The following is a 22,918-nucleotide window of genomic DNA, read 5'->3' on the forward strand; positions in this document are numbered from 1 at the left end:
TAATGTTTATATTTTAGTAATTTTTTGTTTTTAATACATATACCACATACATACATACATACATTAAAAAAAAAAACCCAGATAGTACCAAAGAAAAGGAATGACGAAATTAATGGCAATCTCCATCCTTACCCTTGGTTCCACTAGGTTTCTATTTAGTTTTCTTTCTTTCTTTTTTTTTTTTTTAATTTTATTTAGAATAAGCACAAGTGGGGTAGGGGCAGAGAGAGAGGGAGAGAGAGAATGTTAAGCTAATATTCTCTAAGCTAAGCGTGGAGCCCAGTGGGGGATTGATCCCAGGACCCTGAGATCATGACCTGAGCAAAAATGAAGAAGGATGCTTAACTGATGGAGCCCCACAGGTGCCCTTAGGTGTCCATTTTCAACAGTTATAGTTGTTTCTTCTGGTATTTCTTCTGTGATTCTAAATAAAGTCCTTATAATGCTCTTTATTGATTTCTGTGGTAGGTAAGCTTTGGCTCTTATACTCCTTCTCCAATTCCCTTTTGACTGTTTTTCCAATATAATTATGTTACATTTTTTATTGAGTCAGTAGTTACTGTTCACATTATTATGACTATGTAATCTTTTCTACTGCAGAACTAAATGGGCTTCTAGGAAATCAAATATATTAAATTTTATCAATTCAATTTTTTGTTTCTTCTGGAGTTAATTACTTGATCTTTAAATTTGTTTTTAGTTTTCCATGTTCCTAGCCTTATTTTTTTCCCATGCTTAATTAAATTTATTTTATACTATTCTTAGTATTTTCCAAGTGGTCAAATATATGACATAATGAATTGTTTGTTTTCTTCCCCTGGATTCCTCACTTCCAGAATTTTGGGGGTTTTTTTGCTCTAGTCTAAACTGAGGTTGTTGTTGTCTGGACTTGCTCCTCAGCCTTTTCCTGATTTCTCTCCTCATTTTCCTTTATTGTTTCTTAGTTAATGGGTCCCCCCATTTTCTTTCTTAAATTTTGTCAGAGCATAGAATTCTAGGTTGGAAATAATTATGCCACAGAATTTTTTAAACAATCCCTTTGTATTTAGTAGCCATGTTCCTAAATCATCTGATGTTATCCTTAAGCCTTCTCAAGTCTTTTTGGACAGTTTTAGATCATCTCTATCTTCCCATTTAAAAATTTCACACCAATATACCTTGCTTGATGTGGGTCCTTTTTTTTTTTTTTTTTTTTTTTTGTCCATTCATTTTGTTGGGTGCTTGATAGGTTCTTTCCCCTGAAGGTTTGTGTTCTTTAGTTGTAGGACTTTTTTTTTTTACATTAGCTCTTTTTCATTCTTTCTTTCCTTGTATTATAGCAGTTCTTTTTTTCTGGAATATTTCTAGCAGCCTGGGTAGATCTCCCAGAGCAGAGATTGACAAACTTTTTCTGGAAAGGCAAAATAGTAAATATTTTAGGCTTGTGGGCCTTTATAATCTTTGTTGAAAGTATAATCAGCTCTGCCATTAATAAACTGACAGGCCTCGTGTTCCAATAAAACTTCTATTTACAAAAACAGGTTGGCCAGGCCAGAGTTTGCTGACTCCTGCCCTAGAATGATTGTCTTATTTGCTTAAAATTTTCTCATTTTTTTCATCACTTTGAATTTTTGTTTTATTCTGGAAAACTCTTCAACTTTCTCCAAGAGCTTTTCTTCTCTGTTCTTCTCTCAGAGCACCCTGATCTTATTTCATATATATAGTACCTTTTTCTCTCTGAGGGTGTTAACTATAGCTTTTTAGAACTTATTTGCTCTTACTGACTCTCTTTTGTGCTTTTTTCCTGCCATGTGTTTGATTGGTCTCTTTTTTTGTGTTGGGTTTTCTGTAATTACCTGGAAGTTTTTGGCTATTAGTGCTCTACTTACGAGTAGAGTCCTTAAATGCTGCTTGGAAATGCTATTGGCATGGGTGATCTTCAAGTTTAAGTGATCAGCTAGCTTGTTGTTGGTGTACTCCAAATGACAAAATTCTTTCATGTGCGGGTATTCACTTTCTCCAGAGAGGAATTCTCCACTCTCTTGCCTGGTGGGGTCCAAGATCGGATATAAGTGTAAGACGGGATAGGACAGCGAGAAGAGGGCAGGGGATTCTCACTGTCTGTCATTCAGATTTTCATTTATTCCTCTATTTTTAGCCCTATGCCTCACACTGCCTTCCAAGGTGTGGGAGGTGTGAGAGTGAGCCGTTGTGCCTCTCTAGATACCTCTATGGGTCCTAGTTTTCTGCATGTGGCCAAAGTCAGCAAAAATGTTACCATCTATTTTCTCTCTGCCAGAATGGATTTCACTCTTTGTCTGCTGATGTCTCTGACGTCACTTTTGGGATTTGTACCAATTAGTGCCTTTATTGTCATTTTTAGTGAGGCTACTAGATGAAGTGGAGTCAAACATATATTGTCAACCTACCATATTAAACTGGACTTAGGTTTATTAGCAGCTGGATTTTTCTTGGTACTGTACCCTTATTTCCCTCTCCTTTTCTCTTTCCAATGGAAATATCTTTATTTCCACAGGAATACGTACATATCATAAAAAATGTTGAATGATATGGACTATGGATAGACAAGGCAATGAAAAGATTCAGGTCTCTACCGCCAGCAGTGACCAATACTCACCTTTGCACTGCCACACTTCGTATGCACACATACACACTGCTTCCACCTTTTCTCTGTCTTTGTTTTAGTTTGTCCGTTTCATTTTCTGCAGGTCTCCGGGAAACCTAGAGAAGAACCGCTATGGGGATGTGCCCTGTCTGGACCAAACGAGAGTGAAGTTGACAAAACGAAGTGGCCACACTCAGGTAGTCACATAAATACTGTCTTTCAGGAGCACTGAGGGAGACTTTTCAAAGTGAAGCTCACTAATACCGTAGCAGAAAGAACATAGACTCTAAGCCAGAGAGATCAGACGGGGTTTTAACTTTGCTATATACTAGTCTGTTACCTTATCAGCCCATCTCACAGTACTAAGCAGAAATTAAATGGACCAGGTCTGGTATATTGTAGGTGCTTGATAAATGTTCAGTGATTTCTCCTTTACTCATTTGTTGTAAAATGATAGTCCCATTGCCTGCCATGTTAGTGAGTGTATATGTATCAATACAAGGCAACTCTAACTGTAAGGGACTTTTCCATCTAGAAGATATGAAAATAATTTTGGACAACTAATATCCCTAGTTATTTGGACAACAAAATATCTAGGGATAGAGTTGAAGTGGTCAATTGATTATATTATCTAATGTATTAATTTGACCATATCTGTTCATATTAAAAATCACACATAGAATATACTAATATAAATATTTAGTGAAACTCTTCACATAGACCTTTAACATCAGTATCTTTGTCCTCATTTGAGCTACTTCCTGAGCCAGTTTTCCAGAGCACATAATTTTTAGGTATTGTCACTGAAAAGTTTATCCTAAGCCAGAAAAGTCTATTAGCATAACATTAACACAGGTTTTTCTTTTCATTTATCCTGTATCTTGTGCATTCTCTGTGGCATAATCATTCACTTATTCTTTTTTAAGTCCTCTTTTTACAATGCTTAATTTGTTTTTGAGAGACAGAGCATGAGCAGGAGAGGGGCAGAGAGAGAGAGAGAGAGAGGGAGACACAGAATCCAAAACAGGCTCCAGACTCTGAGCTGTCAGCCCAGAGCCCGATAGAGGGCTCTCAAACTCACGAGTGTGAGATCATGACCTGACCTGACGCTTAACTGACTGAGCCACCCAGGCACCCCATCAGTTTTAATGTCTGATGATTCTTCTGATATTACTGATTTTATTTCCTAGTGCTCTCAGAGACAAGAATACTTACTGAAAGCCTGTATCCTTAGTTATATAAAGAAATAGTGAGGCACCTGGGTGGCTTGGTCGGTTAAGCCTCTGACTTCGGCTCAGATCATGATCTCATGGTTCGTGGGTTCGAGCCCCGTGTCGTGCTCTGTGCTGACAGCTAGCTCAGAGCCTGGAGCCTGCTTTAGATTCTGTGTCTCCCTCTCTCTCTGACCCTCCCCTGCTCACACTGTCTCTCTCTCTCTCTCAGAAATAAATAAAACATTAAAAAATAATAATAATAAATGTTAAAAAAAAGAATATCACCTTTTAAGAGGTGATATTTCTTTTCAAAGCATGAAGGTAGTTCCAAAAGTAATAGCCATATATATGTGTGTGTATACATATGTGTGTATATATATATCTTATACATACATATACATATATAATATTATATGTCATATGCTACTTATATAATAGCGTTGATTGGCATGTACCAGGTAAATCCTTTGTACTTTCTGTGCCTTCTCGCTGGGTCCTGCAGGATGTACCACTCGAATGTGCCAGGCTGGGCAGAGGATAGCTTTGACTAACTACGGTGGGCCCTGCATTGAGCAGTCTGGTTGGGAGTAAGTGAGGCATTTAGCTGGCTTGGTCTGCTGCTGCTGGTCCCTTAGCTCAGTGAAGATGTCTCAGTCAGAGTAGAACACTAGTAGTATGAGGTCAAAATCAACTGCTCTGGAAGGAGAAAGCAGGAAACTCTTGACTAAATAATTCATGACAGGATAAGGTGGTAGACTGACCTCCTAACTGACACGTACCCAAGCAATGACCATAAGATGGAGATGTCTTCTCAGGGTGTCTGTGGATACTGACAATTCAGACTGTTTTCCTTCCAAGTGGTGGAACCCAGTGGAGAACAAGTTATGGATTAGCAAGTCACTCCGACCTCTCCAGAGCAGAGTGGAGTCTCAGCTTTTTCTAGTTTAACATTGGAACTTTTTTTCTCTTGTCCTCCTATACCCCTCCACACCCTCTGCTATTCATCGTAACTGCTAGATACCCTCAACTAGTTACACCAAAACTTGACACTGTAGCTGCATCTATGTTTCTCTTTTATCAGCTTAGATGAAAAGACGTTGGCAGAGATCTTGTGAGAAGTTATAATAAAAGTAATAAAGACTAAATCCTATTTAATCTCCCTAATAGCTAATGATGTTGAAGTAAGTAAGATACTGAGCACACTGGGAGAGGAGAGAAGGCCCCCAGAAGAGAATGAGTCAAGAGTTGTTCATTGAGACGCCTCTGAATTTGTCTGGCTGTTGCTTTGTGTTAATTCAGGTAGTAAAGGAGCCTGGGTGTTTGGCCCATGCTGTTGATGGCCCTAGAAATGAGGTATAGCTTTCTTCCTTCTCCAGTCACGCTTTGCCTTCCGTGTGTGGCCGCACAGACAGGGTGCTCCTGCTCACGTGGCTTGGCTTGCCTCCCTTTTGGTGTTGAACCAGTGCTACAAATCTTAACGGATTCCTTTTTCGGTAATAACAGCTTTACTGAGGTGTAATTCACATACCATACAGTGGACCCATTTAAAGTGTGTAATTCAGTGGTTTTTCATACATTCACAGAGTTGAGCAACCACCTCAATCAACGTTAGAACATTTTTATCACCTGAAAAAGAAACCCCATACCCTTCACAGTCACACCCTATTTTCCCCTAACTCGTATACTTTCTGTCCCTAGAGATTTGTGTATTTTGGACATTTCATATAAATGGAATCTTACAATACGTGGCCTTTTGTGTCTGGCCTCTTTCACTCAGCAGGTTTTCAAGATTCATCCATGTCATAGCATGTATTTCACCCCATTTTACTGCTAAATAATATGCCATTGCATGGATATCCCACTTTTATTTATCCATTCACAAAGTGAATACGATTTTTGGCTATTACCAATAATGCTGTTGTGAATATTTTTGTGTAAGTTTCTCTGTGGACACAGGTTTTCATCTCCCTCAGGAGTGGAATTGCTGGGTCATATGGTAACTCTGTGTTTAAACTGTGGAAGAACCACCATACTGTCTTCCTTCCAACATGACTGCACCCTTTTACATTTGCACTAGGGGTATGTGAGGGTTCTGGTTTTTCCACATCTTTGCTTACATTTGTTATTATCCACTTGTACCTGTAGCCGTTCTAATGGGTATGAAGTGGTATCTCATGTGTTTTGTTTTTGTTTTTATTTTTAAGTAGGCTCCACACCCAGTGTGGAGCCCAGTGTGGGGCTTGAACTCATGACCCTGAGATCAAGACCTGAGCTGAGATCAAGAGTGATGCTTAACTACTGAGCCACCCAGGCACCCCACTTTCTATGGTTTTGATTTGCATTTCCCTGATGGCTAATAATGTCAAGCATTTTTTCTTGTGCTTATTGCCATTTGTGTATCTTCTTTAAATAAATAGCTATTCTTTTTTTTTTTTTTTTAAGTGTTTGATTCCGCAAATTTCAGAGAATAAATAGCTATTCTGATCCTTTGCCCATTTTATTTATTTCTTTTTATTTTTATTTTTTTTAATTTTTATTTATTTCTAGGAGAGAGAGAGAGAGACAGCATGAGCAGGGGAGGGTCAGAGAGAGAGGGAGATACAGACTCTGAAATAGGCTCCAGGCTCTGAGCTGGCAGTCAGCACAGAGCCCGACGTGGGGCTCGAACCCACGAACCGCGAGATCATGACCTGAGCGAAAGTCAGACGCTTAACCGACTAAGCCACTCAGGCGCCCCTCTTTGCCCATTTTAAAATTGGGTTGTCATGGTACCTGAGTGGCTCAGTCAGTTCAGTGTCCGACTTTGGCTCAGATCATGATTTCACAGTTTGCGAGTTTGAGCCCTGTGTCGTGCTCTGTGCTGACAGCTCAGAGTCTGGAGCCTACTTCGAATTCTGTGTCTCCCTCTCTTGCTCTCTCTCTCAAAAATAAATAAACAGTTTTTAAAAATTAAAAAGAAATAAATTTGAATTGTCTTTTTAATACTGAGTTGTGAAAACTCTATATATTTTAGATACAATCCCGTATCAAATATGTGCATTCTGTGAGGATTTTTTACTTTCTTTTTTTTCTTAAGTTTATTTATTTATCTTGAGAGAGAGAGAGAGAGAGAGAGGGAGTGAGCACAGCAAGGGAGGGGCAGAGAGAGAGAATCCCAAACAGGCTCCCCACTGTCAGTGCAGAGCCCGACAAGGGGCTCAAACCCTTAAGCTGCTAGATCATGACCCAAGCTGAAACCGAGAGTCAGACACTCAACCAACTAAGCCACCAGCTGCCCCTTTTTCACTTTCTTGATGGTGTCCCTTGAAGCACAAAAGTTTTGAATTTTAATGCAGTTCAAAGTATCTGTTTTTTCTTTTGTTGCTTGTACTTTTGGGGTCATAGCTAAGAAGGTTTTGCCTAACCCAAGGTCACAAAGATTTAACCCTATATTTTCTTCTAAGAGTTTTATCATTTTGGCTTTTACGTTAGGTCTGTGATTTGTTTTGAGTTAGTTTTTGTGTAGAGTGTGAGGAATGAGCCAACTTGATTTTTTTTCCCCCCTTCACCTGGATATCCATTTGTTCCAGTAATATCTGTAGAAGTAAAGTTTTGAACTGACCCTTTTGCTTCTCACTTTCTGCCTGACAAGAAGAGAATATCTATACCTTGGGATTTATTTACCTAGTACATAATTTTCCCAGCCAAATGGTGTATTCCACTCAGCTGCAATGATATTTCCTTTTTATCATTAGACAGATTATATCAATGCCAGTTTCATGGATGGCTACAAGCAGAAGAATGCTTACATTGGTACACAAGGTAAGTTAGTCTGCCCTCACAAGTTGTTCTTTTGTCATCTGCCTGTGATTTCTTGCACCAGATGATTGCATGGGGTTTTTTTCTTGTTTTTAAAAATTTTTTTAATGTCTTATTTATTTCTGTGAGAGAGAGAAAAAGAGACAGCGTGAGCAGAGGAGGGTCAGGGAGAGAGGGAGACACAGAATCCAAAGCAGTTTCCAGGCTCTGAGCCAGCTATCAGCACAGAGCCCAATGTGGGGCTCGAACCCACAAACTGTGAGATCATGACCTGAGCCAAAGTTGGAAGCTTAACCGACTGAGCCACCCAGGCGCCCCTGATTGCACGGTTTTGAAAGGAAATGGTAATTTGAGGTGATGTTGTGGCCACTAGATCCTGGCCTTTCATAAAGACTGGGTATTATTCAGGAAGGCAGAGGAGAGGAATAGAGTTTCTGTACCAGATCTGCTTGAAAACACGCTGTGGAGATAAACTGGAGGTTGGAACACAGCACTACCACAAGTTTTTGGATTATGTATTGCCAACGATGGGAGGAGAACGGGACACCAGAACTCAGCGGCCAGTGAGATGCTCTTTATGTCCAGTAGGAGGCCAGAAACAGCAGTGGGACTTCTTAGACATTGAGTTCAGTCTGTGAAAGGGTGTTTGCTGGTCCCTGTGCCATCAGAAAGCACCCAGCAGTCTTCTGAATGGATAGTCTATACTAGTTTGACTGTACTATACTCCACTGATCGTGAAGCACTAGACTCTGGTGGGAAGATTTCAGATAGAGTTTCTATAAACTCTAGGCCCCAGTACTACACCTGACCTGGCCTCTGCCATCTCAAGGAGAATACCAGGTTGCCTTCAAAGAGGGTGGGAAGAGATCAGAACGCAGGAGGACATAACAGGCCACCCTATGGGCTATAGGCCCTTTGACCTTTGCTGAACATGGCCAGCAAAAGATCTGGCACTTACCCCTTTAACCAAGTGATCATACTTAACATCACCAGTACCAGATATTACGCCTCTGTTGTGATACAGTGAGAACCATACAATGTAACTTGTATTGTTTGTGGCCAGTTTTTAAGTCTGAATCTGATCATAAAAAATAAACAAGACAAAATCCAGATGGTGGTACATACTAGAAGAAAACTGGCTCGGACCCTGCAAAGTTAATGCCGTGAAAAATAAAGGCAGGAAACTGCTCTAGGTTAAAGGGACTAAAGAGCTATGATAATCGAAAGCATGTTCCCATGATCGGAACCTCAGTTTAGAGGAAAAATCTCTTAAGGACAAACTTGGGACAATTGGAGAGTGCGTATTTGGTAACAGTATTGTATCAATGTTTAATTGCTTCAGTGTGATAACGGTGTCCTTCTATAAGAGAATGTCTTTGTTCTTCTAAATATGTGCCTAAGTATTTAGGAATAAAATGTCATAAGGTCCAGAACTAACTTTTAAATAGTTCTATAAAAAAATATTCTTGTGTATGTATATATAAACAAACGTTTTATAACGATAGCTAAAAATGATAGCTTTCTAGCTGAAGAATATGTGAGTACATTGTAGTATTCTTCCAACTTCTCATTGGTTTCAAATTTTTCAAAATAAGTGAGGGAGAAAAAAATGGATTCTTGGTACATTGTTAATTGGTCTGATGGTCGCAGGTTTATATTTTCCCCCTAGGAGGGACTACTCCCTCCAAAAGGAGTCCTTTTAAGACCCTAAGAAGAAATGAAAATTGTCAGGAAAGATTTTTGGCATACAGGATATGATGTGCTCTGCCAGACAGCGAAGAAGGAGGAGGCAGCGGCAGGGGTGCTTTGTTGAGGAGGCTGGCCTTCGCATGGTTGAGCTTATGGAGGGTGAGGATTGGCTCTAGGGCGCCTCAGAATGCTTCCCTCTTGGGTTTATAAGGCAAAGCCACTGGGTTGCAAATGATGCAGGGATCAGATCCTTTAGGGTGGCTTTGAAGGACTCATCCAGAAGAAACTCCTTCAAGAGTATGAGAGATTTTTTGCGTCAAGCACAGATCACCTTTGGACAGAATCAGCACTCTTTTAGGACTGGAAAATGGGGTCTTGTGTTGTGGAGAAGGCTGATTTGATTTGCCTGGCTAACTTCCTTGGCTATATTCAGTATTCTGATTATAAAATTTTATTTATTTTATTTTAATGTATTTATTATTGAAAGGGGGGGAATGCATGCAAGTTGGGGAGGGGCAGAGAGAGAAGGGAACAGAGGGTCTGAAGCAGGCTCTGTGCTGACAGCAGAGAGCCTGATGTGGCGCTTGAACTCAGGAACCGTGAGATCATGACCTGAGCCAAAGTCAGACGCTTAATCAGCTGAGCCACCCAGGTGCCCCTCTGATTTTTATTAATTAAAGTATTTCTACAAATAATATCTGTCATCTGTTGAGAGTTATCTATTATATATTAGGTATCTAATCTTCATCTATTTATTACAGAGACTCTGTAAGGAATATTTATTAACCCAAGAACAAATTGCAGCCCAAAGAGGTTAGGTGATAGTTGGATCATACACATAGTAAGTGGCAGATCCTGGATTCAAACATATGTCTGTTTGAGTCAAAAGTCCTTGCAAGCCAAGTCAGAGGATCGTTTCACCCATGTCCGCATAAAGCACTGACTTGAGTTCTTCAAAAAAGTTCACTGGTAAAAAGAGTCTGATGTGGAAAGTGCAGGTTTCCCTTCTAAATTTCTCTGATGCCTTGGAGGAAATTCCGACCCTTCTTTGCCAAGCACGAGTCTGAGTGGCATCTGGGTTGTAGGTGCTCTGATTGGCAACACCATTTTTGCCAGTGATGTGAATGTGGAAGATAAAGGCTACGAGTGCTGCTGTGGTGTGGGATAGTAGGATGTGGACGAGGCCAGGCATCAGACATGGGGAAAGGGAGTTCTTAGTGTCTCCTTGACATGCGTACTATGCTAATGGAAGTGCTTTGTAGAAAATTCGGAAGACGGGATGAAATTCAATCATAGATATGATATCTCAATCAGAGATAATGTTAACGTTTTGCAGCACCTCCTTCCAAAGTATCTTCTGTGTTTGGAAATCAAATAGATACAGATGTACGACATAGCTGACAAAATGGGCTCTTTCTATACATTACCTCTTTTTTTCATCTGATGGTATCTTGTGAATACCTTTTCATAGCAAAAGTCACAGATCTTACAAAATCACCTTTATGGACTGCTTACATCGGGGATAGGATTTAACTAATCCTCTCTTGGTAGACATTTAGGTTGTTTCCAAGACCTGATAGGCTTTTGGCAGTGTCCACTTCTGCCAGGAGGGAATTCTAGTATCATAAAATATTAATGCTGCTAAAAGGCTCTAGCAAAAATGGTAGTGAAACCAGTACAAACCAGGACAAAATCAGCCCTTGACACACTGCCCTTCTTCCCTGTAAGCAGAGGAGGGAAAAAGCACTGGGAAAGTGAAGCCCAAAGAGGTTAGGTGATGTTGGCTCACATGTTGAATTATCCCGAGTGACCAGCTCCTTGATTAAAAGGCAGCTGGTGGCCCACAAGTATCTTCCAAGTTTCCCCTGAGTGCCCAGCCCTATGAAGGTTCTAACTATAGAAAGAGAACCTGGGGGATGCCTGGGTGGCTCGGTTGAGCGACCAACTTTGGCTCAGGTCATGATCTCGCAGTTTGCGGGTTCGGGCCCCACATCCGGCTCTGTGCTGACAGCTCAGAGCCTGGAACCTGCCTCAGATTCTGTGTCTCCTCCTCTCTCTGCTCCTACCCCATTCGTGCTCTGTCTCTCTGTCTCTCAATAATAAATAAATGTTAAAAACAATTAAAAATAAATAAATAAATAAAAATAAAAAGAGAATCTGGTAACGTGGCTCTTACCCTCAGCACCATGTTTGCCGAGACATGTTTAATTCTCACAAAGTAAAACGACTGATGTAAGACCATGTGAATTAAATGGTTAAGCTGTTTTGATCCAGCTGTGCCATCAAGAGCTGTCTATACGGTGATGAAGGAAGTTTTTGGAAAGATACAACTGGCAGGATAATCCAGAGTAGACTGAAAGAGAAAGAGTCCTATTCAGAAAAGTTAACCAGAATGATATTACAGTAACTCCGGCAAAACATGATGTGGTCCGTGTGGCAGTGAAATTGGGAGAGCAGGGTGGGGACAGAAGGATAAAAACCCAACCCCGCCCCCCAAAAAACCCAAATCCATTCAAAGGCAGAAAATCTCTAGGACTTGGGGGCTGCTTCTGGGAGATAAAGGACATGGATAAGTCAGAGTTGACTTCAGAGATGACTTTTTTTTTTTTTTTTTTAATTTCTAGGAGAGAGAGAAAGACAGCATGAGCAGGGGAGGGTCAGAGAGAGAGGGAGATACAGACTCTGAAATAGGCTCCAGGCTCTGAGCTGGCAGTCAGCACAGAGCCCGACGTGGGGCTCGAACCCACGAATCACGAAATCATGACCTAAGCGAAAGTCAGACGCTTAACCGACTAAGCCACCCAGGCGCCCCTAGAGTTGACTTTTTTAAACCAAGTGATTTACAAATGCCAGTACTGGTAACAGACATGGCAAAGTAGAGAGAGAAAGCTAATTTTGAAGGAAGAGATTGGATTGCAGGCATGTGGGGTCTGAGGAGACATGGAAGGGGAGTGGTTCAGTAAGCTGCTGCTGATTATAAGTTTAGGGGAGATGAAAGCAGCTAGCAGTGTGTACACGGTAGATACCGTCTGTCTGGATGTTCCAGCAGAATCCCTGATGGTAAGGCTCTTGAGATGGTGCATCGCAGTTATTTCTCAAACTATAACCTACTGGGATCTTGTTAAAATGCAGATTGAGGGGCGCCTGGGTGGCTTAGTCGGTTAATCGTCCAGCTCAGGTCATGATCTCACAGTTCATGAGTTCGAGCCCCGCGTTGGGCTCTGTGCTGACAGCTAGCTCAGAGCCTGGAGCCTGCTTCAGATTATGTATCTCCCTTTCTCTTTGACCCTCCCCTGCTTGTGTGCTCTCTCTCAGAAATAAAAAAAAAAATTAAAAAAAAAAATTTTTAATGCAGATTGCACATTCCTTTTTTTTTTTTTTTTTTTTTTTTTTAGTTTTATTTGAGAGAAACAGAGATAGTGTGAGCAAAGAAAGGGTAGAGAGAGAAGGAGAGAGAGAATCCCTAGCAGGCTCCATGCTGCCTGTGCAGAGCCCAATGTGAGGTTCGAACTCACAAAGCCACAAGCTCATGACCTGAGCGGAAACCAAGAATTGGATGTGTAACCTACCCAGGAGCCCCAGATTGCACGTTTCTAACCCTCTCACATCCAAGGGTGGTGCCAGTGGTTCAGGGACCACTCTGAATAGCAGGGATGTAGTAAGAAGGGCAGGGAGCCAGCATCTTGACTTTGGAGTTATCAGTTGGGAGAAAACCCAGACATGCCTGAGGAGGAAAGAAGGGCTTCCCAGAGTTATGTTCCTTGTCATCTTCTTTTGTTCCAGGCCCTTTGGAGAACACCTATCGTGACTTCTGGCTCATGGTTTGGGAGCAAAAAGTCCTGGTGATTGTCATGACCACCCGGTGAGCCCTCTTTCTTCCCACCGCACTCTGCCCCCACCCTGTCCCTAAGCTTGGGGGATTCCAGAGGAGACCTCAGTTCTTAGAACAATGAGGATTAGAAAAACCATGGCAAAGGGTTGGAGATGTTTGATCTTTTTCTTAGTGGACCCAGAATTAACGTAGCCAAGGTGCGGTAGAGATTGATAGATCTAACTTGAAAAAACTTGAATCGATGGCTCTGGTGATGCTGTGCCAGTTACAGCTATTCTGAGGTCCTGACCTTATCCACTAAAGGAAGTGCTGGGAAACGTGGGGTAATTCACTTTGAATCTGCTACCCGCTTCCATGGGGCAGCGGTCTTCCTGACCTCTGGATTACCAGTTCCCCTCGGCTCTCCCCTTCCCTGCTCCTTGTGATAGTTTCTCTGCTCATTTGTATTTCTACCTGTGAGAGAGCTGCAACAAGAGAGATGGAACATTCCAGGTCAGGCAGGAAAGCTCTTGATGAAAGGAATGCTTTTGAAATTTTGGTCTGCATATGTGCCAAAACCTTAGGATACAAATTCATTAGTATCCTCATTATCAATAATAATGATACCTATTTCAGATGAGGAGAAGAAAGGTAATGAAAATGTTTGCTCGGTTCCCTTTCTTGTGGCACTGTCACAACGGCCTTTGATCTGGAGAGGTGGTGGTGGAGAAGTACCACCATGGAGCACTTGGAAGCCACTAACGAACAGTGAGATGGATTGTAGGCTTTTACACAAACCTCTTGCTGGCCTCCCAGGAACTAGGCCTTTCCCACTCCTCTCAGCCCAGCGCCCGCAGTGGGGAAGGGAATGAACGGTGGCTGAGACACAGGGCAGGTTCAGTCTGGCCCACCACATTTTCTCTGCTTTTTTGGTCCACCCGTATTTATCCCAGATATGTGAAGAGTACCAAGAAGTACCAGAAAAGGGGCCAAATGGTGTAGCAGGCTCTCAATAAATGTCTGCTAAATGAGCACAGGCAGAAAATTAGCTGTCATTACATCCGTTTAGAATGAAGGTGCTCTTCCTTTTCTGCCAAGCAGCAAAGATATCAGTTAGAAGTGGTGTGGGAGAGGACATTGCTGCTCAGGGTACAGCGGGTCCCGGGGACAGCAGGCTTACTGCCATGGACAGGAAGGACCGAGGGCTCACCCTTGCTCTGTGTTGTCTTCAGCTTTGAGGAGGGCGGCAGGAGAAAGTGTGGCCAGTACTGGCCTTTAGAAAGAGACTCTCGGATCCGATTTGGCTTCCTCACCGTGACCAATCTAGGCGTGGAGAACATGAACCATTATAAGAAAACCACACTAGAAATTCACAACACAGAGGTAAATCCCAGTTTCTGTTTTCTCACTTTTTTTTTTTAAGCTGGAGGAGAACCTTTACTGTAAAGAAAATCTCCAAAGGGAATAGGCAGGAGTCCAGGCAGCTTCTAAGTTACTTGCATTTTTCTGGGAACAGGATCAGGATATTCAGCTCAGAGCCAATAGAGCCATATTGTCTCAACACAACAGTGGCGTTACTTAGGAATAAAACTTACAAGTAATCTGGATCCTCCACTCTAGAGAATTCTGTCCTCTCCAGACATTTAACCTTTCTTTTGGGTATGTAGAGGAGCAACTGTGGAGAAAGTTAAGGGTGATGGGCAGGAACCTTGGTGCTGGGGACACTAGTGGGTTGAGAATCTAGAAAAGCCAAAGGTAGTCAGGGGCAAGCAGAAATAACCTCGTTAACTTTCGCTTCTTTTCCCATTCAAGGAGCGGCAGAAACGCCAGGTGACCCACTTTCAGTTTCTGAGCTGGCCAGATTATGGTGTCCCTTCCTCGGCAGCTTCTCTCATTGACTTCCTGAGAGTGGTCCGGAGCCAGCAGAGGCTGGCTGTCAGCAGCATGGGCGCACGCTCCAAGGGGCAGTGCCCCGAGCCGCCCATTGTGGTCCACTGCAGCGCAGGCATTGGCAGGACAGGTAATGCACCTGATGCAGTGGCGCCAGAGGCAGTAAAGACGGGGGAGGGGGCATAACAATGCTCTTAGTTGCCCATTTGCGGGAATTTGATCCATGGGTGGATGGATCGCCATGAAAATTCCTCCTTATGTCCGTTTGGTATCCCTGATGCCAGTCGTGCTGGCCAGGACCCACTTCCCGGGCCAGGTCCCTAGCATTTGACACTTTATACATCCCATTGGCATGAGGATCTTCTGACCCCATCACTGTCACGTGGGTGTCCCGGAGAGTGCAGCCGGGCTGTTGCTTCCTGCCCATCCCCCTCCCTGAGGAGACCCGCACCCTGTGCTGCGCACTCTAGTTAGCAGCTTTTGCCTTAAGGGGCTGTGCGTTGTAGGGATTGCTGGCCTTTCTAGTCAAGAGGTCCCTCGGGGAGAAAGTCAGGAAGAGTAGGTTTGTGTTAGGTCTCTGTGGAAAAGTTGTGGAGTCTCTGAAAATTAGGGCCCAGGTGTGGGAGTACTGTCATTCTGTCCAAGATTGGAGCGGGCGGTTCCTCTCTGTCACCTTTCCACCTAGTGTTCCTGTTCCCCCCGTATACTGTCCTGAGAGACAAGAGGCCTTCTCATTTCTCTGGACTCCCAACACCTCCAAGTGACCTCTTCCTCGAATCCCTTCAGGCCTAAGGCCAGCTGGCCTCCTGCCAGGAGGCACCCTGCCTTTGAATTCATTCATCCAGCCTGCCTGGGTCATTTGGTAGAGGGAGGCACAGAGGAGAGGTGGACCGGGTATGACCACTTCTTTCCTTCCTTCAGGTACCTTCTGTTCACTGGACATCTGCCTGGCACAGCTGGAGGAGCTTGGCACCCTTAATGTGTTCCAGACAGTGTCCCGCATGAGGACCCAGAGGGCCTTCAGCATCCAGACCCCTGAGCAGTACTATTTCTGCTACAAGGCAATCCTGGAGTTCGCAGAGAGAGAGGGCATGGTGCCCTCCAGTCACAGCCTCCTGGCCATGGAGGGTCAGTAACTGTCCCGCGAGCCTCCTGCCTGCTGGTCATCCTTCCTTAAGCTACCCCGGACACCGCTGAGCCTATAGGTTGCCATCAGTTACGCTGAAGCAATGGACCAAACTGTTAACTCGTGTCTCTGGCGCACTCGTGCACGCAAGGCAGTCTGTCCCTTTGGCTAGATAGATGTGGGGAGGTTGCCGCTAGAAAGGGCCGGCAGCAATGTGGTCTTAATTCCTAGCACCTGCTATCGAACTGTGCCTTATGAAAACCAAATTGTGGCTATCAGTTTTTGCCAGGGGCCCCGAGGTAAGTGGGGAAGGAACGTCCCTCCCCCCTTTCCCAATGCCGTTCTCCTTCTCGAGGTGTCTCTCCCACTCCTTCCCTTTGCTAGGATTTGCTGGGAAGGTTTGGTGTGAGCGTCCACGCTCCTTCCCAGAGAGCTCGACCAAGTTACATACTTTAGAGAATGTCCCCAGTGCCAAGCACGTTTATACCGATGGCGTGTATTCCAGTCTTTTCTGTCATTCTGTGTGTGTGTGTGTGTATGTGTGTGCACTTAACATGTATGGGTCCATATGTACGTGTGTATATAATATATATTGTATGTGATAATATGGTCGTATTCTATAAATACATATACACAGAGATACTCCTTTGTAGACGTTCCTGGGGTTCTGTGTTGCAGTTCAGGACTGCTTGCTCCTTGGACCCTGCTGCTTATCCTGGACTAGCTGGGGCTGGGGATCATCCCTCTTGCTGTCAGACCGCAGAGTGGTGGAAGAGGACACACACGTCCATCTTCACGCCCCTGCCACAGGCCTTCATTCTCACATAATGACTTCTCCTTCCACGAGACTGCCCATTGCAGCTGAGATTCTGGTTTGTGGTGACACTGGTTTAACTCAGCATGAATTGCCCTTATCTAATGATTTTACTTTGTTTACTTTACCAATTTGAGGAATAGACCTCCACTGTGATTCCAGACCCCTTTCCTCTCACTGTCCCTTGGGGCTTGGGGTCTGGGAGTTGGTACGAAGTCGTAGAAGGAAAGAGAGGGAACCCAGGTGTGGGAGAAAGGAAACGACTATGAGAATCCCTCCTTGGGAGAATGAGCTGGGGCCCCTTTTTCTTTTCTAGAAAGTTCCTTTCCTTATGCAACTTGGCCCTGTCCACTCAAATGCCCATCTCTTCCTGCCTAGCAGCCTGCCACACCTTGGAGCTCAAGCTGGGTGGGTTCTGTGTCAATAAAAAGCTTGACCCCTGGCTGGATGAGGCAGTTGCGTGCAATCACTGTTTGCCCCCTGTTCACCCAGCCTGTACCTGTGTGCCCCCTGGCCTGCCTGGCCTGACACACCAGGCCAGGAACCCCTCCAGGAATCTGGAGTCCCTGGCCAGGAACCCCTAAACCTTCCCCCATCACAGATGAGGTTGGCGGCTGATCAGACCTCAATAATTTTATACTGTAATAAGCTCTTTGAATGTATATATTCTTATTTTTACAATCTTTTCATTTTGTATTTAAGGTCAATGGACTGAGTCAGATTCAGAAAATAATTGTAAATGTTCATATTCAATATCTTATAGCGATACAGTTTTGTATTTACATATAAATATACCGACATGATCAAATCCTTTTAGCTTCATCAATTTAGTAGCAGTCTGGGGCCGGGAAGGTGAGAGGGGATCCAAGAGCTGGTCTGGGAGGGATGGGGAGGCAGGGAGGGACCCGAGGCCTGGGTATCTGAGACTCAGTTCTCAGAGCCGTCTGCCTTGTCCACAGGCCATGGCCCTAGTCCTGGGCAAGCAAAGGGCACCACCAGTTGAATGCTAGGTGGGTGCCAATCTCTTAGCTTGGGCTATTCCCCCCATCACCTCATTCAAACCTAACAATAATCCAGTGAGATGATGATTCTCACTCCCTTCTTTCTGTGTATAGATGAGGAAGGTAAGGTCCGGAAGGTTATAGCGATTTGCTCTGGAACTGGAGCTCAGGTTGGTCTGCTCACAAAGCCTTTGGCCTCTTCATTGCAGTGCCCTTTCAAAGATCAAGATAGTGTTTTGTCCTTGGGAACCAGAAGTTGGTTTTTTTTTTTTTCTTTAAGCTTTCCTTTCAGAGTATAAACCATTCTTAAATTCCAGGTAGTTGATCCCTGGGCCCATGATGCATGTTGGATAACAGAGTTGGCAATTGATGCTCCCAGGTAGAACCTCCTGGCATCGGGCCCTGAGGCCTACAGAGTCCCAAAGGGGTCATCCTCCCAAGTAAACACCATGTGTAGGGGTACTCTGGTCTTCCTGGGAAGATCTGGCATCTCTCTCATAGGATGGAACCAGAAGCTCTGTCCACATAGCGCCACTTTCTGTGCCATGTAGCTACTCCTTGTTTACCAGTGCCAGCCTTCCTGGTGGGAGCAGTTCTGGCCTGGAGAGTGTGCAAATATTGGGGTGTTCTTAATAAAAGTCATAGCAGCCAACATTTACTGGGTCCTTAATTCTGTTCCACAAACTATTCAAAGCGCTTTCTAGATCATATTCACCACCCTCAAAACAACCTTTTGAGGTAGGTATTGACCAAAAAACAAACAAACAAAAAAAACCCTAGGCACAGGAAAATTTAATTAGCCAATCAAGAACCCAGGTCATCTGACTCAAAAGGACCTGCTGTTGGCTCAGACTAGAGTCCCTCTAAGGACCCATCTCCCGATTTGGCATTTTTCTTGACTTTCTTACTTCAATCAAGAGCTCAAGTGTAGAATAAAACATTAAGCCAGCCCTTTCCCTGGATGAGCCTTTGTTCTGTTGGGGGTAAGCCAGCATAAGAGGTGAACAGAGATGCTTGAAATCTGGGAAATCAGAGGGCTTTAGGGAAATGTGGAGGAAACAGGATTAATGATGAGAGACCTGGAAGAGGTAGCCTTGAACTGTCTTGTATGAAGAGACTGTACCCACACTGCTCTGCAAATCCAGTAGTTGTACATGAGCCACACATCTGAGGATTTGGGGAGGTCATGACGTGCAAGGGCTCCATAAAAACACAGACTCCTGGGTCCTGCCTGGTAGGTGACTGAGTGACAGGATGAGCCAGGTTTCAGAAGCAGTGTCTTAGTCCATGTTCCTGACTCTGAGGAAGGTTAGCAACTCGGTGTTTCCTAAATCTGCAAGCAGGGGATCACTAGCTTTCCCCTACTGCCATAGTTGACTTGTAGCTTTTACTACAAGTGAAGAGTATGAGCCTACCCATGCTAGGTGTTCCGAGAGGGAAAGAAAGGGGATGACCGAGAAGGAGCCTGGATCTGTTCAGGAAGTCAAGGCTCTCACACAGGAGAGTTGGCGAACCCAGCGAGACAACCCGCTGTCCAATCCTGGACTGTACAATTGAGAATATGAGAGAAAGTGTTCAAGGGAGAGAGAGCATTTCAGGCCAACTCAGGCTTCTTCCCATCTGAGTGCTGTTTTTTTCACCTATTCCCTCTAGCTCTGGTCCCTCATTCCTGTCCTGTCAGCGAGGATGGGACATCTGACTTGAAGGGTGCCCCGGCTCCTCAGTTTAGGAAGTCTACCACTGTCAATCTCCTCTGTCATCACGTGCAGGGAAATGACAGAGTGGGACCAGTTCTTGGGCAACTGGACTCTTTAGCATCGTACAAGAGAGAGGAGATTCCCACTCTTTTTTCTCCTTTTTTTAAAATGTTTATTCAGTTTTAAGAGACAGAGTGTGAGTGGGGGAGGGGCAGAGAGAGGGAGACAGAATCTGAAGCAGGCTCCAGCACACAGCCTGACACAGGGCTTGAAGTCATCAACCGTGAGATCATGACCTGAGCCGGAGTCAGCCGCTTAACTGACCAAGCCTCCCAGGCGCCCCAAGATTCCCACTCTTAAAGCTTCTCATCTCTAGGCACAAGCAGACATGCATATAGAAACACACATCAGAGACCCTGGGGGAGGCAGGCCAGGAAGAAAGCCTTCCTAGAGTGACTGAGCTCTATGGTAGTTTTGAGGCTTCACTATTCAACCCCAACCAGCCCGCAGCTTCTTTTTGTGAAAGAAGGAGCCCCATTAGATGATACTACCACAGGCCCTCCAAATCTTACGGGGCTAGTTCTTTGATGGACAGTGTGGATTCCTATAGACAAACCATGAGGCCCTTCTCCGGTTGGGTCAGCTCCCACTTGCAATCCTTAGTTTTAGCTTGTTTTCCAAGTCTCTTCTTTCAACCTGCTGCCACTTCTCTATATTCCCTCACATCCTTCCCCACTTGGCCCCCAATTTGGAAAGCAGGTCAGGTTTCCTCTGTAGTCCCCAGGCCAACCCCTAGGCCTTTAAGGCTTCTGTGCTGCTCCACATGGAGCTGACAGGGTGAGTCAGAGTTGAGGACTGAACCGACCAAGGTCTCAGAGTTCTCAGCCGAGGTCTTAGATTTGTCTCAGGCCTTAGTCACTCCCCACAGACCACTCTGCTCTTCCCAAGGGCGGGAGCTAAAGCTCCCACCAGGGAGGGAACCCGAGTTTCTCTTGGGAGGTATCTGCCGTATGGTTACCATCACAATGGTTGTGCCTATCCAGTGTGGTGGATTGCGCTGCCCTTGACTGACCACAGGGAAGACTGGGTCTCCTCCACAGACAGAAGGATAGCACTCAGAAGCCTGTTGAAGTATTTGATCTCCCTCCACCTTTACTATCATTTTCATAAAAATCTCTATGCTTTAAGCTAAATCTGGCATGCTGCAGTCTTTTTATTTATTTTTAAAATCTGAGTATAGTGGACACATGATGTTACACTAATGTCAGGTGTACAGCATGGTAATTCAACTTCTCCTTAAGTTAGGCTGGGATACTGGAGTCTTAATCCATATTTTTTCTGGCCTTAGCTAGCTACACCAGAATCCTAGCTGGGTGTGTTGGATGAAGATGGGGGGCAGTGATCCCTTTTCAACAGGTCAGGGTAATATGTTCCTGATCATTGTTAGGGCTAAGAGAGAGATGAAAGAAGGAAAGCAAGACAGCGAGAGGTACATAGAAGGTAGTCAAAAAAGGCACAGGGCCCCTCCCAGCTCCAGGCTCACTTCCAACCCTGGCTACTTCTCTAAGTGAATGTATTTGTCTAAAGCCTCAAAACTGGCCAGGTGCTCAGCCACTTCATCCTGCATGGTCTCTTGCTTCCTTGACCTTGAACGAATACCTGTTGTGTGGTCAGCTGCCAATGGATATATGGGGTCTGACTAACATTCAGGACAGATTTTAGGCTGGAGATGCCAACTGGGGACTTAGTTTAGATAAAAGCTAGAGGCCTTGGGGCGCCTGGGTGGCTCAGTCAGTCAGGTGTTCAACTCTTGATTTCAGCTCAGGTCGTGATCCCAGAGTCATGGGATCAAGCGTTGCATTGAGCCCTGTGTCAGGCTCCGTGCTGACCATGGAGCCTGCTTGAGATTCAATCTCTCTTTCAATCTCCTCCCCCTCCCTCCACCCTCTCCCCCTCTCCCCTACTCGTGCATGCTCTCTGTCTCTCCAATTAAAAAAGAAATTAAAAAGCTAGAGGCCTGGAAGTTGGGTGAGAACAGAGAAGGAGGCGAGCAAGAAGAGAGGAGAGATATTTGGAGTCCCCAACATTAAGGAGAGGATGAAAAGCCTGTGAAAGATTCTGATTAATAGACTGAAGTAACAGAGAACATGGCCAGGCTGTATTCGCCCAGCCTGGTCAGTTAGGGAGTGGTTAGAATAAAGGAACAGGATTTGGAAATGTAGGTGCACGAGTGGTGTTCTCTGGCCAGGTGCTGACAAAGAGGTAGTGTGAATGGGAGGTGAGAGTAGAGACTGTGGTGCCCGGGTTGTCTCCATTCAAAGCAAGGGCCCCATTTGTCTCTTACATATTAGGACTCTGAATAAGACTGTATTCAAACAAAGGAGAAAACTGGTGCTTAAACAAAAAAAAATAACCAAACAAATGACATACAAAAGAAAACATTTTGAAAATGTAAAGCCAGGGGCGCCTGGGTGGCTCAGGCAGTTAAGCTTCTGACTTGGTTTCAGCTCAGGCCATGATTTCACCGTTCATGAGATCGAGGCCCGCGTTGGGCTTTGTGCTGAAGGAACTGAGCGTGTTTGGGATTCTCTCTCCCTCTCTCTGTCCCTCCCCTGTCAAAATAAAATAAATAAACTTAAAACACAAGAAAGAGAAAATGTAACATCAGGTAAACTGGGGAAGATATTGTACTTATTTTCTGAAGTTGGGCTGGAACTAACCCAGAGAGGTATATTAATGCTCAGTGAAAGGAAGACATTTCAAGGCAGTGAGTAGCAATCTTAAAACCTGCTAAAAAATTCCAAGCCTCCAAACTACCCAGAAATCAGGATATGGAATATGTTCAACCTAAGCCAGTTGGCTGCCAGGGAAATAGTTTCTTCATACAATGGGATTGTGGGGTCCTTTAGGTCAGTCCTGGGCTCTTCTCTCAGACTGCTGTACCAGGAACTTCGCATGCTAATGGCCAGGAGAAGAGGGAGGAGTGAGGACATAGAGGAGAAAAAAAGTCTGTGAAGTCTACCAATTAATTAATTATTAAGTAATCTCTGTACACAACTCGGGGCTTGAACTCACAACCTCAAGATCAAGCGTCCTGTGCTCTACAGACTGGGTCAGCCAGGCACCCCAGGGCATGCTTTATTTTTAATCTCACAGCCAGCCCACTGAGGTAGGTATTCTTAGTCTTTGCAGATAAGGAGATTGAGAGGGTAAATAACTTGTAAAAGACTTCCTGCTAGGAAGTGGCTAAACAGATTCTGACCTATACTTTGA

General features: G+C 44.2%; 1 protein-coding gene across 1 annotated transcript in view; it reads left to right on the plus strand.

Moving 5' to 3' along the window:
- Positions 1 to 18,586, plus strand: part of PTPN9 (protein tyrosine phosphatase non-receptor type 9) — a 79,242-nt gene extending 60,656 nt beyond the window's left edge. Inside the window, exons 8-13 of the mRNA XM_039238217.1 lie at positions 2,709 to 2,802; positions 7,554 to 7,620; positions 13,090 to 13,168; positions 14,350 to 14,500; positions 14,930 to 15,137; positions 15,929 to 18,586. Coding sequence (XP_039094148.1) covers positions 2,709 to 2,802; positions 7,554 to 7,620; positions 13,090 to 13,168; positions 14,350 to 14,500; positions 14,930 to 15,137; positions 15,929 to 16,143 — 814 coding nt within the window. The 3' untranslated portion in view covers positions 16,144 to 18,586. The remainder of the gene's footprint in view (positions 1 to 2,708; positions 2,803 to 7,553; positions 7,621 to 13,089; positions 13,169 to 14,349; positions 14,501 to 14,929; positions 15,138 to 15,928) is intronic.
- Positions 18,587 to 22,918: the final 4,332 nt, after the last annotated feature.

This window comes from Hyaena hyaena, unplaced genomic scaffold (assembly GCF_003009895.1).
Source record: "Hyaena hyaena isolate Hyena2069 unplaced genomic scaffold, ASM300989v1 scaffold_137, whole genome shotgun sequence".
Taxonomy (NCBI): Eukaryota; Metazoa; Chordata; class Mammalia; order Carnivora; family Hyaenidae; genus Hyaena; species Hyaena hyaena.